Source organism: Heptranchias perlo, chromosome 10 (assembly GCF_035084215.1).
Source record: "Heptranchias perlo isolate sHepPer1 chromosome 10, sHepPer1.hap1, whole genome shotgun sequence".
Lineage (NCBI taxonomy): Eukaryota > Metazoa > Chordata > Chondrichthyes > Hexanchiformes > Hexanchidae > Heptranchias > Heptranchias perlo.
In genome coordinates, this window is record NC_090334.1 from 7,100,401 (window position 1) to 7,118,759 (window position 18,359).

Here is an 18,359-nt window from a genome sequence, read left to right on the forward strand (position 1 = left end):
TAAGATGTGACAAGCCGGCATTGTCTTTATCCGATTAATCCAGTTGACTTACAGCTTGCCAGACATAAGCAGAAAAACCAAGATTAGCATTGATGAATCGAGTGATCTTTAAATTGTATCCGCAGAACTCATATTTGTTCTCATAAATGACCGTAGTCGAATCACAACCCCCCTCCTTTGGGGCATCGTCGCCGGAATTCTCCTGGAACCGGGCGGTCGTCATCCTTTCTAATCTTCCTCTGGAATTGTCCTGATGAATCCTCTGTGACCTGGAAGGGGATTCGCTCCAGGCGACAGTTGACGGTTCCAAGAAACGGTAGAACTTGCATTTATATATCGAGTCTTCGGGACTGCCCAAAGTTCCTCACAGCCAATGAAATGTAGTCACTCCTGTTATGTAGGCATGATGAACTACCAATTTTGCGGACATCAAGTGTCCACAAACAGCATTGAGACAAACACCAGGTTAGCATATTTTTATGGTGTTGGTTGAGGGAAGAATGTTGGCTAGGACATCGGGAAAACTCTTCTTCAATTAGTGGTATGGGATTTTCTACATCCACCTGAGCAGATAGCTTAAGGTATCATAAGAAAGGCGACACGTTTCCAACTGCAGCACACCATCTGTTGACCTGGATTATTTGCTCAGGTCCCTCACAGGGGATGGGATCCGCGATCTTCTAAGTCAATGTCCAGAATGGCACCACTGAGCCAAGCTATCAAATTTGTTTGAATCACTTGTTACAAAAGTACTGCGTTATTTCTACCGTTATACAATTAAATTGATGGGAACTATTCCAAACTTTGCTAGTGGTTTCCATAAAACGGTAAGAACTTCGATTTATATCGGATTAGAAAGGCACATATCTAGTTCAGTAACGTATCAGATGGTGAGAATTTGACTGGAATGTACACCGAAAATTAGCAACATAAGAATGGAAGGACAAAAAGGCCGGTCCCAGAGTATAGGAAATATTATATCCCTTCACACCTCACATACCACTCTATCAAATTCCTTCACTTGAATTTGCTGATACCATCAGCCCGCACTGCCGCCCTTGGTAGACCATTCCATCTACTCATCACCTTCTGCCTAAAGAAGTTAGATCGAAGCTGTCCTTTCATTGCCGCTCTTCAGACTGTGCTCTCTTGTTGAAATCTATGATCATATTAAACGTCTTGACGTTTATCTTCTCTGTAACCTTTAGGATTTGAACTACTCCAATAACCCCCCCCCCCCCCCCGCCCCCCGCCTCCGCTCTCCTCAGCCAGCCCTTCAATAATAGAGATTGTAGTAGATTTCACTTTTGGCCCCTTCCCACATTTCAAGCCGGTATCACATGTCAATGTGGACAATGATAAACCAACTGTCGCAAAATTAAATTGCAAACAGAACAGAAGAATAAGAAAGGTGACTTGCGACTTGAATATCAACCAGATATTCACCAATTATTCCGATTTGCAGACGAAATAACACCATGTTGGGATTAATGCCCGCTGGTCTCCTGCACTGTTGGTGAGTGTTTATTGTATCTGATAAACGTCTAAAATGTGTTGAGATCGCGGCTTCCGAGTTGGTTATTTTCTTCTCTGCAAATTCTATTCCGCACGTCCTGAATCAGGAGGCCGGGGCCAGCAGGATAAATGATTAGTCTGATGGGGGAGGGGTGAGAGGCGGAGGACCTTGTCGTGTGTCTTTTATATCAGGGGGGTTCGAGAGGCACATTTTCACCCAGCGCGAATTGTAGCGATTGAAGAGTGCGGGACAATTACTACAAGCACAACAATTTGCACGTACATGGTGCTCCGTACGTTAAATCCCTGAGTAAAGCGATAAGAACAGAACATTTGTATTCTGCGCTGCTCAAAGTTTCTGACGCGATTAGAACGAGCGAAACCCACAGGAATTGCACCAAGAGCATCCTTGGTGCTTAATTAAAGCGTACGTTGTGCTCATTTATATCGATACTGTCAAAGGGAAATACAGAACTCTGTGTCCTTGAATAAACGGCTACATTTGATTACATTATTTCCCAAACCTCTTCTCTGTGCAATATGCCTCTCTTTACCACTCCATTGATGAAACATGAATCTAACCATTGCTCACGTGCCTCTTTACTGAGTGGAGCACAGTCTTAAATAAGATCACGAAACATAGGGTCCAGCAGTTCAGTTAAATAAAACTGATATCCGATTGGAATGAGCGAGATGATAAAGGCATCGTGTGAACTACCGGGGAACCGGTCAAACGCTGGTGCTGCTCACAAATCTTCCGTAGTTTCAAGGAATGGAATTTCTCGTGGTTAGGTTGAGCCCGCGATTGTGGACGTTTCTAATGACTACCCGAGTCAATCAAAAATCCTCGAGAAATCAGGCCTATCGTTAAATCCATTTCCCTCTATCACAGCTGTTCGGGCGTTAATAGCTGGGTTTGTGTGACGAGATTGGGAGCAAGTAACATAGTTCCCGCATCAGTGAGTAGCAAACGCACTAATGTCAGAGGAACTAGAAGCTGGAGTCATCAGAAACAGTAAGGGCAGTGCTGACTTTTGCTGTGCTGACATTGCGGTGCGGACAGTGGGTTTTGGACAGTGGAATGTGAATATTAGGGTGCTGGCAGCGGGGTGTCGATAGTGGAGTGTGGACAGTGTGTTGTTGACAGTGTGATGTGGACAGTGAGGTGTGGACAGTGGGGTGTGTGGAGTGGGGTGTGGACAGTGGGGTGTGTGGAGTGGGGTGTGGACAGTGGGGTGTGGACAGTGGGGTGTTGACAGTGGGGTGTGTGGAGTGGGGTGTGGACAGTGAGGTGTGGACAGTGGGGTGTGTGGAGTGGGGTGTGGACAGTGGGGTGTGGACAGTGGGGTGTGTGGAGTGGGGTGTGGACAGTGGGGTGTGGACAGTGGGGTGTGGACAGTGGGGTGTTGACAGTGGGGTGTGGACAGTGGGGTGTGGACAATGGGGTGTGTGGAGTGGGGTGTGGACAGTGAGGTGTGGACAGTGGGGTGTGGACAGTGGGGTGTGTGGAGTGGGGTGTGGACAGTGGGGTGTGGACAGTGGGGTGTGGACAGTGGGGTGTGGACAGTGGGGTGTGTGGAGTGGGGTGTGGACAGTGGGGTGTGGACAGTGGGGTGTGGACAGTGGGGTGTGGACAGTGGGGTGTGGACAGTGGGGTGTGTGGAGTGGGGTGTGGAGTGGGGTGTGGACAGTGGGGTGTGGACAGTGGGGTGTGGACAGTGGGGTGTGTGGAGTGGGGTGTGGACAGTGGGGTGTGGACAGTGGGGTGTGGACAGTGGGGTGTTGACAGTGGGGTGTGGACAGTGGGGTGTTGACAGTGGGGTGTGTGGAGTGGGGTGTGGACAGTGGGGTGTGGACAGTGGGGTGTGGACAGTGAGGTGTGGACAATGGGGTGTGTGGAGTGGGGTGTGGACAGTGGGGTGTGGACAGTGGGGTGTGGACAGTGGGGTGTGGACAGTGGGGTGTGTGGAGTGGGGTGTGGACAGTGGGGTGTGGACAGTGGGGTGTGGACAGTGGGGTGTGGACAGTGGGGTGTGGACAGTGGGGTGTGGACAGTGGGGTGTGGAGTGGGGTGTGGACAGTGGGGTGTGGACAGTGGGGTGTGGACAGTGGGGTGTGTGGACAGTGGGGTGTGGACAGTGAGGTGTGGACAGTGGGGTGTGGACAGTGGGGTGTGTGGAGTGGGGTGTGGACAGTGGGGTGTGGACAGTGGGGTGTGTGGAGTGGGGTGTGGACAGTGGGGTGTGTGGAGTGGGGTGTGGACAGTGGGGTGTGGACAGTGGGGTGTGTGGAGTGGGGTGTGTGGAGTGGGGTGTGGACAGTGGGGTGTGGACAGTGGGGTGTTGACAGTGGGGTGTGGACAGTGGGGTGTTGACAGTGGGGTGTGTGGAGTGGGGTGTGGACAGTGGGGTGTGGACAGTGGGGTGTTGACAGTGGGGTGTGTGGAGTGGGGTGTGGACAGTGGGGTGTGGACAGTGGGGTGTTGACAGTGGGGTGTGTGGAGTGGGGTGTGGACAGTGGGGTGTGGACAGTGGGGTGTGGACAGTGGGGTGTGTGGAGTGGGGTGTGGACAGTGGGGTGTGGACAGTGGGGTGTGTGGAGTGGGGTGTGGACAGTGGGGTGTGGACAGTGGGGTGTGTGGAGTGGGGTGTGGACAGTGGGGTGTTGACAGTGGGGTGTGTGGAGTGGGGTGTGGACAGTGGGGTGTTGACAGTGGGGTGTGTGGAGTGGGGTGTGGACAGCGTGGTGTGGACAATGGGGTGCAGACAGTGGGGTGCGTGGACTGGGGTGTAGACAGTGAGGTGTGGAGTGGGGTGTGGGCTGGGGTGTGGACAGTGAGGTGTGGAGTGGGGTGTGTGGAGTGGGGTGTGGACAGTGGGGTGTGGACAGTGGGGTGTGGACAGTGGGGTGTTGACAGTGGGGTGTGGACAGTGTGTTGTGGACAGTGGGGTGTTGACAGTGGGGTGTGGACAGTGGGGTGTTGACAGTGGGGTGTGTGGAGTGGGGTGTGGACAGTGGGGTGTGGACAGTGGGGTGTTGACAGTGGGGTGTTGACAGTGGGGTGTGGACAGTGTGTTGTTGACAGTGTGATGTGGACAGTGGGGTGTGGACAGTGGGGTGTTGACAGTGGGGTGTTGACAGTGGGGTGCCACTACAGCCTGGTGAGCCGCAGTCTTCTCAAAGCACATCTCTTCAATATATTCCGTTGACATTAATGTTGACGGTACACTGGCGAGATGAGTAATTCCCAATCTGTCAGAGGAAATTAAAAGTGAAGGTAAAATGTTCGGGGATTGAAATCAGTCCGGGAACATTAAAGGGAGGGAATACTCGGTGAGGTGAACAGGAATAAATATCTGACAGAGAAGGCAAGAAACCAGAAAGGAACTCACCATACAATCAATAAAATAATATCGAGAGAGCAAACCAAGACCCCTCTGGCTGTAAAGGCAGATCTACCGACAAATTCTGCTGTGAGAGATTCTCGCTCTAGTCTTGTGATTGGAATTTCAACTGTTTGCAATGATCATTAACAAGCGATTCCCAGCTCAGCTACTGTTACACACACGTTCCACCGGCCAACTGGGATCGGCAATTCTTCGCATGGTGCAAGTTCACAGCTACAGGCCCAAATAGAAGCAGCTTACATTAACTCATGGGCTACTAATCAACTACAGCAACAACAATAACAATTTGCTTTTAAATACTTAAGTACTTTGCACAGTTCTGGTCTCCATATTATATAAAGGATATAGAGGCCCTGGAGAAGGTGCAAAAAAGATTTACAAGGATGATACCAGAACTGAAAGGTTCTACCTATTCGGAAAGATCGAACAGGCTGAGGATGTTTTCTTTAGAAAAGAGAAGGCTGAGGGGTGAGCTAATATATGTCTTTAAGATTATGAAACGGTTTGATAGAGTAGACCTAGAGAAGATGTTTCCACTCGGGGGAGACCAAAACTAGGGGCCTTAAATATAAGATAGTCACTAATAAATCCAATGGGGAACTCAGGAGAAACTACTTTACTCAGATAGTGGTTAGAATGTGGAAGTCGCTACCACAAAGAGTAGTTAGGGCGAATAGTATAGATGCATTTAAGGGGCAGCTAGATAAACACATGAGGGAGAAAATAATTGAAGGTTATGCTTGTAGGGTAGGTGAAGAGAGGTAGGAGGAGGCTCGTGTGGAGCATAAACACTGGCATGGACAAATGGGCCATTTGGCCCGTTTCTCTGCTGTACTGTCTATGTAATTGTATATAATTCTATATAAAGCACCTTTAACGTAGGAAAACGTCTCAAGGTACTTCACAGGAGCGTAATCAGCCAAGAATTGACACCAAGTTAAAGAAGGAGATATTAGGAAAGATACCTAAAAACTTGGTCAAAGTAGTAAGTTATAAAATGGGACTTAAAGGAGGAGAGGGAGTTGGCGAGGTGGGCATGTGTAGGAAGGGAATTCCAGAGATTAAAGTCTAGACGGATGAAGGCACAGCCACCAATCTTGGGGTGAACGTCATGGGGGGAGGGAATTACAAAGATAGGGAGAGGAAAGCTGGTGTTGAAGTCGAGCTGGGTGACGTCAGCATACATGTGCAACCTGATGTCATGTCATAGTGCCACAGTAGGTACAGCACAGGAGGAGGCCATTCGACCCATTGTGCCTGTGCTGGCTTTTTGAAAGAGCTATCCAATTAGTCCCTCTCCCCTGCTCTTTCCCCATAGCCCTGTATTTTTTCCCTTCAATTATTTGTCTAATTCCCTTTTGAAAGTTACTATTGAATCTGCTTCCACCACGTTTTCAGGCAGTGCATTCCAGATCATAACAATTCACTGCGTAAAAAAATGTTTCCTAATGCCTCCTCTAGCTCTTTTGCCGTCCACCTTAAATCTGTGTCCTCTGGTTACCGACCCTTCTGCCACTGGAAACAGTTTCTCCTTATTTACTCTATCAAAATTATTCATAATCTTGAACACCACTATCAAATTTCCTCTTAACCTTCTCTGTTCTAAGGAGGACAGCTCCAGATTCTACAGTCTCCCCATCCCTCATTCCTGGTACCATTCTAATAAATCTATTCTGCACCCTCTCTAAGGCCTTGACATCTTTCCTAAAATGTGGTGCCCAGAATTGAACACAATACTCCAGCTGAGGCCTAACCAGTGCTTTATAAAGGTTTAGCATAACTTCCTTGCTTTTGTACTCTATGCCTCTATTGATAAAGCCCAGGATCCCATATGCTTTTTTAACAGCATTCTCAACTTGTCCTGCCACCTTCACAAGATTTGTGTATGTGCACCCCCAGGTCTCTCTATTCCTGCACCCCTTAGAATCGTACCATTTAGTTTATATTGCCTCTCCTCATTCTTCCTACCAAAATGCATTACTTCACACTTCTATGCGTTAAATTTCATCTGCCAGGTGCCTGCCCATTTCACCAGTCTGTCTATGTCCTCCTGAAGACTGTTACTATCCTCCACATTGTTTACCACATTTCCGAGTTTCGTGTCATCTGCAAATTTTGAAATTATACCCTTTATACCTATGTCCAGGACATTAATATATATCGAAAAGAGCAATGGTCCTAATACCAACCCCTGGGGAATGCCACTGTATACTTCACTCCAGTCTGAAAAACAGCCATTCACAATTACTCTCTGCTTTCTGGCCCCTACCCAATTTTGTATCCACGCTGCCACTGTCCCTTTAATTCCATGGGCTTTCATTTTGCTTACAAGTCTATTATGTGGTACTTTATCAAATGCCTTTTGAAAGTCCATACACACAACATCAGCCATGCTATCCTTATCAACCCTCTCCATTACTTTATCAAAGAACTCATTCAAGTTAGTCAAACATGATTTTCCTTTAACAAATCCGTGCTCATTTATTAGCCCACACTTTTCCAAGTGCCAATTAATTTTATCTCGGATTGTTGTCTCTAAAATTTTTCCCACGTTAGCCTGACTGGCCTGTAATTGTCGGGTTTATCCCTCTCTCCCTTTTTGAACAGGGGTGTAACATTTGCAATCCTCCAGTCCTCCGACACCACCCCCATATCTAAGGAGGATTGGAAGATTGTGGCCAGAGCCTCCGCAATTTCCACCCTTACTTCCCTCAGTCACCTAGGATGCATCCCAACTGGGCCAGGTGACTTTTCTACTTTTTAGTACTGCCAATCTTTTAAGTACCTCATCTTTACCTATTTGTATCCTATCCAATATCGCTACTACCTCCTCTTTTACTGTTACAGTAGCAGCATCCTCTTCTCTAGTGAAGACGGATGCGAAGTATCCATTTAGTACCTCAGCCATGCCCTCTGCCTCCACAAAAAGATTTCTTTTTTGTCCCTAATCGGTCCCACCCTTCCTTTGACTACCTTTTTACTATTTATATATTTATAAAAGACTTTGGGTTCCCATTTATGTTCGCCTCTAATCTATTCTCATACTCTCTCTTTGCCCCTCTTATTCCCTTTTTTAGATCTCCTCTGTACTTTCTGAATTCAGCCTGGTTCTCTACTGTATTGTGAACCTTACATTCGTCATAAGCCTTCTTTTTCTGTTTCATTTTAATCTCTATATCTTTATTCATCCGCGGATCTCTAGCTTTAAATGCCTTTCCTTTCCTCCTCGTAGGGATGTGTCTGCTCTGTACGTCAACCAACTCTTCCTTGAAGGCCTCCCATTGTTCAATTACTGTTTTGCCTACCAATTTTTGATTCCAATCCACCAGGGCAAGATCCCTTTTTGACTCACTGAAATTTGCCCTCCTCCAGTTAAGCATTTTCACAATTGATCGTTACTTGTCCTTTTCCATAACTGTTCTTCGGATGATGTTGCCAAGGGGCAGCGTGTAGATGAAAGATAGGAGTGAGCCAACGATAGATCCATGGCAGACTCCAGAGGTAACGATGTGAGTGGAAATAGGAACCATTGCAGGAGATTCTCTGGCTATGACTCTATAGGTAAGAGTAAAACCAGGTGAGGGCAGTAGCACTCAGCTGGACAACAGATGAGAGGCATTGGAGGAGGATGGAGTGGTTGACCATGTTAAAGTCTGTAGAGAGGTGTTGAAGGTTGCGGAGGGATAGTGCATCATTTGTGAATTTGATTAGGGCCGTTTCAGTGCTGTGGCAGGGGTGGAAACCTGATTGGAGAGATTCAAACATGGATTTGTGGGAAAGATGGGCATGGATTGTAGTGACGGCAACACGTTCAAGGACTTTGGAGTGGAAAGGGGGGTTGGCGATGAGGTGGTAGTTTGCAAGGACAGAGGTTGGTGTTTCTGAGGATAGAGTTGATGACGGCTGACTTGAAAGGGAGGAGGATAGTACCTGAGGATAGCTAGCCATTTATAATGTTAGCTAGCATGGGGGCAGGAAGGGAGGTTGTGTAGTCAACAGTTTAGTGGTAATAGGATCGAGAGCGCAGGAGGTGAATCTCGTGTACAAAATGAGCCCGGTGAAGGCATGAGGAGAGAAACTAAAGGAAGATGTATTTCAGACCTTGGGGGAAGCTAGGTTGGTGGGCAAGGGGAAGGGCGGGATGTGGCATAGGCAGCTGAACGGATGGTCTCAATCTAGTGGTGAAGAAGTACATGAGCCCTTTGCATGTGTTGTTGGAGGTGTGGATGAAAGGGGCAGTGGAGGGGCGGGCGTGTTTTAGGAGACGGTTGATCATAGAGAAAATAGGTCTGTGGTTATCTTTTCATTCCATAATGATTCTAGAGTAGGGAACAATTTTGGCAAAAGTGTGCTGAGCAAGATAGTGCGTGATGTGGTCCAGCCACATCTGGTGATGTATGACACAACCAGATGTGTGCGGTATACCTTCAAGTGTACGCCTCTTGGACTTAAGGGAATGGAGATGGGGGCTGTACCAGGGGGAAGGACAAGGATGGGAGACAGTTAGAGTTTTACTGGGGACAAGTGCATCAAAGGCAGCGGTGAGGGAGTGATTGAATAGTTCCATCACTGTAATCCCGCCTGAGGAGCAGACCGCTCATACATTGGTTCGGCAAAATTGGGATTTCGGGACCAAAGTTGTTTCTAGCAACCGTCACAGAATAATCTTCCAATTTACAGCACTGATGTTGGGTTTGACGCCGATCTCACCCCCTCTTACACTGACTTAGGGGTAAAAAAAAATCACAGGCCAGTTAAATAAACAGAAATTACAAACTGGCCCATTTATTCACATAACCTTCCAGCACAGCTAATGATCTTATTGATATTTTTCCCACTCGTAACCTGTTTCTGCGGTCAGATATTGCACTGCAAACCTAAAGCGTCCACCCTACTCGGAGGTCCATGCAGCACAAGACTTTCCGAGTGTCCTTCTATCGTCACAAAAATACTCTGGGTGTAGAGTTTCACCTATTTTAGTTTTCAGCTCAAACATTTGTAATAAAAATAGTCGAAGGTAATTAAATTACACAGGATAAAGGTTTCTCCCGATTGACCTGCGAGTTAATCCTTAAGGGGTTAACCCATATGAATCGGAAAGGACTCAGCCTATGTTGTGACTGCGAGAAGAATGAAGTCAAAGAGGATTCGGCAATAGGGAGATCTTATTATGGTCCCTTCCCTATAGACCGATGAAGATATGGAAGCGACAGCAGAATGTCTAGCGTTGAGGAAAGAAAATCAAGCAATGGCTCCTGATATTAGAAGATTTTTCTTCAAAGAGTGATCAATATAGGGAGTAGATTCCCTGATAGACTAGTAGAAATGAAAAGTCTGTAATCATTTAAAAAAACAATTTAATGCTGCAATGGGGGTAGGCATTCGTGTCATTCTGGCCTTCCTGATCTGTAATTATCTTGGGATCACAATCCCGCCGCTGCTGGTGGATGCCGCACCTGTATGGACATGAGGTGAGAGCAAATTGTTTACATAACATGAATCTAAAGAGTACAAATTCTTTGAGCATGAGCGACCCAAAGGAAATCAAATAGGTACCTGTTCAGCTTATGCAAAGCTGGCAATCAAACATATACATCAAAAACCCGACAAGCTATTTCTGTTCGAATTTAATGGTTTGTTCTTCGCTTGGGAACAAGTTAAACTTTTACACTTTGGACCAGTTGTGATACATTTTCCCCTTAAAGATCTTGGCTATCTATCAGATCCTGAATGAATCTATTTGTGGTCGCTTCGTAACAACCATTCCAACACAATGAACAGAGCAAGTCGAGAACGAGATGTAATGGAAAGCAATGATGTCGCCTTGATTCCGATAGCAGAATTACCGTCTGTTCTGCGCTGTTGTGTATCAGACGGGGTCATTTTCTCGAAGTGAACCCGGTTAAATCCAGTGAAAAGAGGGAAAATAGCCAAACGATAATAATAAATGGCACACAAGGTGATCTATTCTCTGTCATATCAGGGAGCGAGAAGAACTTTCCCTTTTTCAATCGCTGTTGACATTTGGTCTAAATTCGCTTTGAGGCAGAAATCGATCGGGAGTGGGAGTTGGTCGCTTCCGGCGCCTTGTGATGCCTCATTTGGTCCTGGAGTAGTCACACATAGACTGATTCAAAGCAAAAGATACAGGAGCAGCTTAGATAACCCTGTGAGCAAACTGCAACATTGCAGTAACATTTATTATTCAAGAGTTGTTACCTATTTGCTCACCTTAACGGGAACACATACTGGACAGGACACAGTTTACCCTGTTACATACAGTTATTTTATTCCATCTACGCATTCATTTCAGCATTACAATAACACTCAATCAGATGTAGTCAGTTTAAGGTATTAGACATTTTACAACAGTATATACTACAGCAGCATTTGCTGGTTTCAACTTCACATAACAGCACGTGCTTGGCAGAGTTAGCTTTTGCAGTCTATACCTAAACAGTCGGAGCATTAGTGTAGAATCTGGATGCCATTAATAGAAGCCACTCGGATCTCGTTGTTTAGGCGGCAGATAAACTGCTGTATACAGATAATTCAGATTTGGAATATGATGTCCATTAGTTCTCTGTTGTCTTCTCTCCCCTGTTAGCTAAAGGATTAACTTCCGAATAACATTTTGCACCGGCGGACGTGAAATGATTTTAGGGCTACACGAATACACACATTGTCTGTTTTATTTTGCACTCGTTCTAATCTTAAAGCAAAATAATCCACCTTAAATAACCCAAATTGCCAAAACTAATGAAAGGAAATCGGGGGAAATCGGATGAATAACGAGCGGTCGATCTGTTACCTCCCTGCCGAGGTATCATATTAATCCTGGGGGTTTCAGGAGATGGGAAGTGATGTATGTCCCTAAAATCAATAGAAGCGCAGAAGAAAGAACAAGGCCACGGTGGCTAAAGGATCTAATCAGACATAAGCAGAAATCCTTTTACAGATTAAAAGAAAATAACTCCCAGGACAATAGTGATAGGTATCGTGCTCGTTAAAGGCAATGCTCAGTTGCAACATAACTGAATGGGTCAGGCTCGATGGACGAGCTTTTTTTTCCCCATCGATCTTATTTGCATGTCCGCACATGATGAATCATCCAGCTTCGTTCAGGGGGAGCTGCCCATTGGCTGTGGCTGCTTCGGTCTGGGGGCGATTGGACTGGCAGAAGCAGCCCGTGAATGAGACCAGTGACATCACTCAGCCGACCTGGAGAGACAAAGCTGGGAGTGGCTGGTGGCCCGGACACAGGATTGGTAATTTAGCGCTCGCCAGACGGTTCAGGCATTGTTCGCCACACAATCATAGATTTATAGAATAATACAGCACAGAAGGAGACCATTAGACCCACCGTGCCTGTGCCGGCTCTTTGAAAGAGCTATCCAATTAGTCCCAGCCCCCTGCTCTTTCTCCATAGCTCTGCAAATGTTTTCCCTTCGAGTATTTATCCAATTCCCCTTTGAAAGTTATTATTGAATCTGCTTCCACCACCCTTTCAGGTAGTGCATTCCAGATCATTACAATTTGTTGCGTAAATGTTTTTTTCCTCATGTCGCCTCTGGGTCTTTTGCCGTCCACCTTAAATCTGTGTCCTCTGGTTACTGACCCTTCTGTCACTGGAAACAGTTTCTCCGTATTTAGTCTTTCAAAATTGTTCATTATTTTGAACTCGTCTATCAAATCTCCTTTTAACCTTCTCTGCTCTAAGCAGATCAACCCCAGCTTCTCCACATACCTGAAGTTCTTCATCCCTGGTACTATTCTACTAAATCTCTTCTGCTTCCCTTCTAAGACCTTGACAACCTTCCTAAAGTGTGGTGCCCAGAATTGAACACAATACTCCAGTTGAGACCGAACCAGTGTTTTATAAAGGTTTAGCATAACCTCCCTGCTTTTGTATTCTATCCCTCTATTTATAAAGCAAAGCATTGCACATGCTTTTTTTAACAGCCTTCTAAAGTTGTCCAGCCACCTTCAAAGATTTGTGCACATACACCCCCAGGTCTCTAAGTTCCTGCACCCCCTTTAAAATTGTACCTTTTAGTTTATATTGCCTCTCCTCAATCTTCCTACCAAAATCCATAGATCCACAGTTGGCAGAATGGATGAGAGGTACAGGAGTCACATTCATGTCGGGCAGAGCTTGCACGATATCGTTGCACTCCGTTGCCCCTGCTAATAAAGAGAGCAAGTGGGGGGTGGGGGCTACGGGGAATAGAGCATCCATTGGTGCTCACAAATTAGCTGTAGGTTCAACGAGTGGTATTTGTCTCGGTTAATTGAACTCCCACCCTTATATACAGAGGGTCTCCATGAAAACCTGGATCATTCAATAAATTTCTGCACCATCGCGATGCCAGAAATGTAATAAAATCTGTTCTCCTGCTGATAAGGGCACGGTTTCCGTGATGGATGAGGATATCGGTAACTTTATAAATGTGGGCAGAAAAAGGACAAATGCCAGATATCTCGCCTGGGGCGCAACTGAAAGCTGCCTGCATCAGAAACAGCAAGGGCAATGGTGAGCAATGCTTCCCAGTGTGGTCAATACGGTGGACAGTGGGGTGTGGACAGTGTGGTGTGGACATTGTTATATGGACAGTGCGGTGTGCAGTGGGATGTGGACAGTGAGGCATAGGCAGAGGAGTGTCAGCAATGGGGTGTGAACAGTGCAGTGTGGACTATGTGGTGTAGACCGTGCGATATGGACAGTGGGGTGTGGACAGTGGGGTGTGTTCTGTGTAGTGTGGAAAGTGGGGTGTGGACAGTGGGGCATGGACAGAGGGGTTTCAGCAGTTGGGTGTGGACAGTGGGGTGTGGACAGTGGGGTGTGGACAGTGGAGTGTGGATAGTGTGCTGTGGATAGTGTGCTGTGGATAGTGGAGTGTGGATAGTGGAGTGTGGATAGTGGAGTGTGGATAGTGGAGTGTGGATAGTGTGCTGTGGATAGTGGAGTGTGGATAGTGGAGTGTGGATAGTGTGCTGTGGATAGTGGAGTGTGGATAGTGGAGTGTGGACAGTGGAGTGTGGATAGTGGAGTGTGGATAGTGGAGTGTGGACAGTGGAGTGTGGATAGTGGAGTGTGGACAGTGGGATGTGGACAGTGGAGTGTGGATAGTGGAGTGTGGATAGTGGAGTGTGGACAGTGGAGTGTGGATAGTGGAGTGTGGACAGTGGGATGTGGACAGTGGAGTGTGGATAGTGGAGTGTGGATAGTGGAGTGTGGATAGTGGAGTGTGGATAGTGGGGTGTGGATAGTGGAGTGTGGATAGTGGAGTGTGGATAGTGGAGTGTGGATAGTGGAGTGTGGATAGTGGAGTGTGGTTAGTGGAGTGTGGATAGTGGAGTGTGGATAGTGGAGTGTGGATAGTGGAGTGTGGATAGTGGAGTGTGTATAGTGGAGTGTGGATAGTGGAGTGTGGATAGTGGAGTGTGGACAGTGGGATGTGGACAGTGGAGTGTGGACAGTGGAGTGTGGACAGTGGAGTGTGGATAGTGGAGTGTGGACAGTGGGATGTGGACAGTGGAGTGTGGACAGTGGAGTGTGGATAGTGGAGTGTGGACAGTGGGATGTGGACAGTGGAGTGTGGATAGTGGAGTGTGGATAGTGGAGTGTGGATAGTGGAGTGTGGATAGTGGAGTGTGGATAGTGGAGTGTGGTTAGTGGAGTGTGGATAGTGGAGTGTGGATAGTGGAGTGTGGATAGTGGAGTGTGGATAGTGGAGTGTGGATAGTGGAGTGTGGATAGTGGAGTGTGGATAGTGGAGTGTGGTTAGTGGAGTGTGGATAGTGGAGTGTGGATAGTGGAGTGTGGATAGTGGAGTGTGGATAGTGGAGTGTGGATAGTGGAGTGTGGATAGTGGGGTGTGGATAGTGGGGTGTGGATAGTGGAGTGTGGATAGTGGAGTGTGGATAGTGGAGTGTGGATAGTGGAGTGTGGATAGTGGAGTGTGGACAGTGGAGTGTGGACAGTGGAGTGTGGACAGTGGAGTGTGGACAGTGGAGTGTGGACAGTGGAGTGTGGATAGTGGAGTGTGGATAGTGGAGTGTGGATAGTGGAGTGTGGATAGTGGAGTGTGGATAGTGGAGTGTGGATAGTGGAGTGTGGATAGTGGAGTGTGGACAGTGGAGTGAGGATAGTGGAGTGTGGATAGTGGAGTGTGGATAGTGGAGTGTGGTTAGTGGAGTGTGGATAGTGGAGTGTGGATAGTGGAGTGTGGATAGTGGAGTGTGGATAGTGGAGTGTGGATAGTGGAGTGTGGATAGTGGAGTGTGGTTAGTGGGGTGTGGATAGTGGGGTGTGGACAGTGGAGTGTGGATAGTGGAGTGTGGACAGTGGAGTGTGGATAGTGGAGTGTGGACAGTGGAGTGTGGACAGTGGAGTGTGGACAGTGGAGTGTGGATAGTGGAGTGTGGATAGTGGAGTGTGGACAGTGGAGTGTGGACAGTGGAGTGTGGACAGTGGGGTGTGGATAGTGGAGTGTGGATAGTGGAGTGTGGACAGTGGAGTGTGGACAGTGGAGTGTGGACAGTGGAGTGTGGACAGTGGAGTGTGGATAGTGGAGTGTGGATAGTGGAGTGTGGATAGTGGAGTGTGGATAGTGGAGTGTGGACAGTGGAGTGTGGACAGTGGAGTGTGGACCGTGGAGTGTGGATAGTGGAGTGTGGATAGTGGAGTGTGGATAGTGGAGTGTGGATAGTGGAGTGTGGATAGTGGGGTGTGGACAGTGGAGTGTGGACAGTGGAGTGTGGACAGTGGAGTGTGGACAGTGGAGTGTGGATAGTGGGGTGTGGATAGTGTGGTGTGGATAGTGTGCTGTGGATAGTGGAGTGTGGATAGTGGAGTGTGGATAGTGGAGTGTGGATAGTGGAGTGTGGATAGTGGAGTGTGGATAGTGGAGTGTGGACAGTGGAGTGTGGATAGTGGAGTGTGGACAGTGGAGTGTGGACAGTGGAGTGTGGACAGTGGGGTGTGGACAGTGGAGTGTGGACAGTGGAGTGTGGACAGTGGAGTGTGGACAGTGGAGTGTGGACAGTGGAGTGTGGACAGTGGAGTGTGGATAGTGGAGTGTGGATAGTGGAGTGTGGATAGTGTGCTGTGGATAGTGGAGTGTGGATAGTGGAGTGTGGATAGTGGAGTGTGGATAGTGGAGTGTGGATAGTGGAGTGTGGATAGTGGAGTGTGGATAGTGTGCTGTGGATAGTGGAGTGTGGATAGTGGAGTGTGGATAGTGTGCTGTGGATAGTGTGCTGTGGATAGTGGAGTGTGGATAGTGGAGTGTGGATAGTGGAGTGTGGATAGTGGAGTGTGGATAGTGTGGTGTGGATAGTGTGCTGTGGATAGTGGAGTGTGGATAGTGGAGTGTGGATAGTGGAGTGTGGATAGTGGAGTGTGGATAGTGGAGTGTGGACAGTGGAGTGTGGATAGTGGAGTGTGGACAGTGGAGTGTGGACAGTGGAGTGTGGACAGTGGGGTGTGGACAGTGGAGTGTGGACAGTGGAGTGTGGACAGTGGAGTGTGGACAGTGGAGTGTGGACAGTGGAGTGTGGACAGTGGGGTGTGGACAGTGGAGTGTGGACAGTGGAGTGTGGATAGTGGAGTGTGGATAGTGGAGTGTGGATAGTGTGCTGTGGATAGTGGAGTGTGGATAGTGGAGTGTGGATAGTGGAGTGTGGATAGTGGAGTGTGGATAGTGGAGTGTGGATAGTGGAGTGTGGATAGTGGAGTGTGGACAGTGGAGTGTGGATAGTGGAGTGTGGATAGTGTGCTGTGGATAGTGGAGTGTGGATAGTGGAGTGTGGATAGTGGAGTGTGGATAGTGGAGTGTGGATAGTGTGCTGTGGATAGTGGAGTGTGGATAGTGGAGTGTGGATAGTGGAGTGTGGATAGTGGAGTGTGGATAGTGTGCTGTGGATAGTGGAGTGTGGATAGTGGAGTGTGGATAGTGGGGTGTGGATAGTGGAGTGTGGATAGTGGATTGTGGACAGTGGAGTGTGGATAGTGGAGTGTGGATAGTGGAGTGTGGATAGTGGAGTGTGGATAGTGGAGTGTGGACAATGGAGTGTGGATAGTGGAGTGTGGATAGTGGAGTGTGGATAGTGGAGTGTGGATAGTGGAGTGTGGACAGTGGAGTGTGGATAGTGGAGTGTGGATAGTGGAGTGTGGACAGTGGAGTGTGGATAGTGGAGTGTGGATAGTGGAGTGTGGATAGTGGAGTGTGGATAGTGGAGTGTGGACAGTGGAGTGTGGATAGTGGAGTGTGGATAGTGGAGTGTGGATAGTGGATTGTGGACAGTGGAGTGTGGATAGTGGAGTGTGGATAGTGGAGTGTGGATAGTGGAGTGTGGACAGTGGAGTGTGGACAGTGGAGTGTGGATAGTGGAGTGTGGATAGTGGAGTGTGGATAGTGGAGTGTGGATAGTGGAGTGTGGATAGTGGAGTGTGGATAGTGGAGTGTGGATAGTGGAGTGTGGACAGTGGAGTGTGGACAGTGGAGTGTGGATAGTGGAGTGTGGATAGTGGAGTGTGGATAGTGGATTGTGGACAGTGGAGTGTGGATAGTGGAGTGTGGATAGTGGAGTGTGGACAGTGGAGTGTGGATAGTGGAGTGTGGATAGTGGATTGTGGACAGTGGAGTGTGGATAGTGGAGTGTGGATAGTGGAGTGTGGACAGTGGAGTGTGGACAGTGGAGTGTGGATAGTGGATTGTGGACAGTGGAGTGTGGATAGTGGAGTGTGGATAGTGGATTGTGGACAGTGGAGTGTGGATAGTGGAGTGTGGATAGTGGAGTGTGGATAGTGGAGTGTGGATAGTGGATTGTGGACAGTGGAGTGTGGATAGTGGAGTGTGGATAGTGGAGTGTGGACAGTGGAGTGTGGACAGTGGAGTGTGGATAGTGGATTGTGGACAGTGGAGTGTGGATAGTGGAGTGTGGATAGTGGATTGTGGACAGTGGAGTGTGGATAGTGGAGTGTGGATAGTGGAGTGTGGATAGTGGAGTGTGGATAGTGGAGTGTGGATAGTGGAGTGTGGATAGTGGAGTGTGGATAGTGGAGTGTGGATAGTGGAGTGTGGATAGTGGAGTGTGGATAGTGGAGTGTGGATAGTGGAGTGTGGACAGTGGAGTGTGGATAGTGGAGTGTGGATAGTGGAGTGTGGATAGTGGAGTGTGGACAGTGGAGTGTGGATAGTGGAGTGTGGATAGTGGAGTGTGGATAGTGGAGTGTGGATAGTGGAGTGTGGATAGTGGAGTGTGGACAGTGGAGTGTGGATAGTTGAGTGTGGATAGTGTGCTGTGGACAGTGGAGTGTGGACAGTGGAGTGTGGATAGTGGAGTGTGGATAGTGGAGTGTGGATAGTGGAGTGTGGATAGTGGAGTGTGGATAGTGGAGTGTGGATAGTGGAGTGTGGATAGTGGAGTTTG

General features: G+C 47.9%; 1 protein-coding gene across 1 annotated transcript in view; it reads right to left on the minus strand.

Moving 5' to 3' along the window:
- Positions 1-8,452, minus strand: part of LOC137326672 (EEF1A lysine methyltransferase 3-like) — a 54,424-nt gene extending 45,972 nt beyond the window's left edge. Inside the window, exons 1-2 of the mRNA XM_067991978.1 lie at positions 8,322-8,452; positions 53-269 (exon numbers count right to left, since the gene is read on the minus strand). Coding sequence (XP_067848079.1) covers positions 53-269; positions 8,322-8,452 — 348 coding nt within the window. The remainder of the gene's footprint in view (positions 1-52; positions 270-8,321) is intronic.
- Between the last annotated feature and the right edge of the window lie 9,907 nt (positions 8,453-18,359).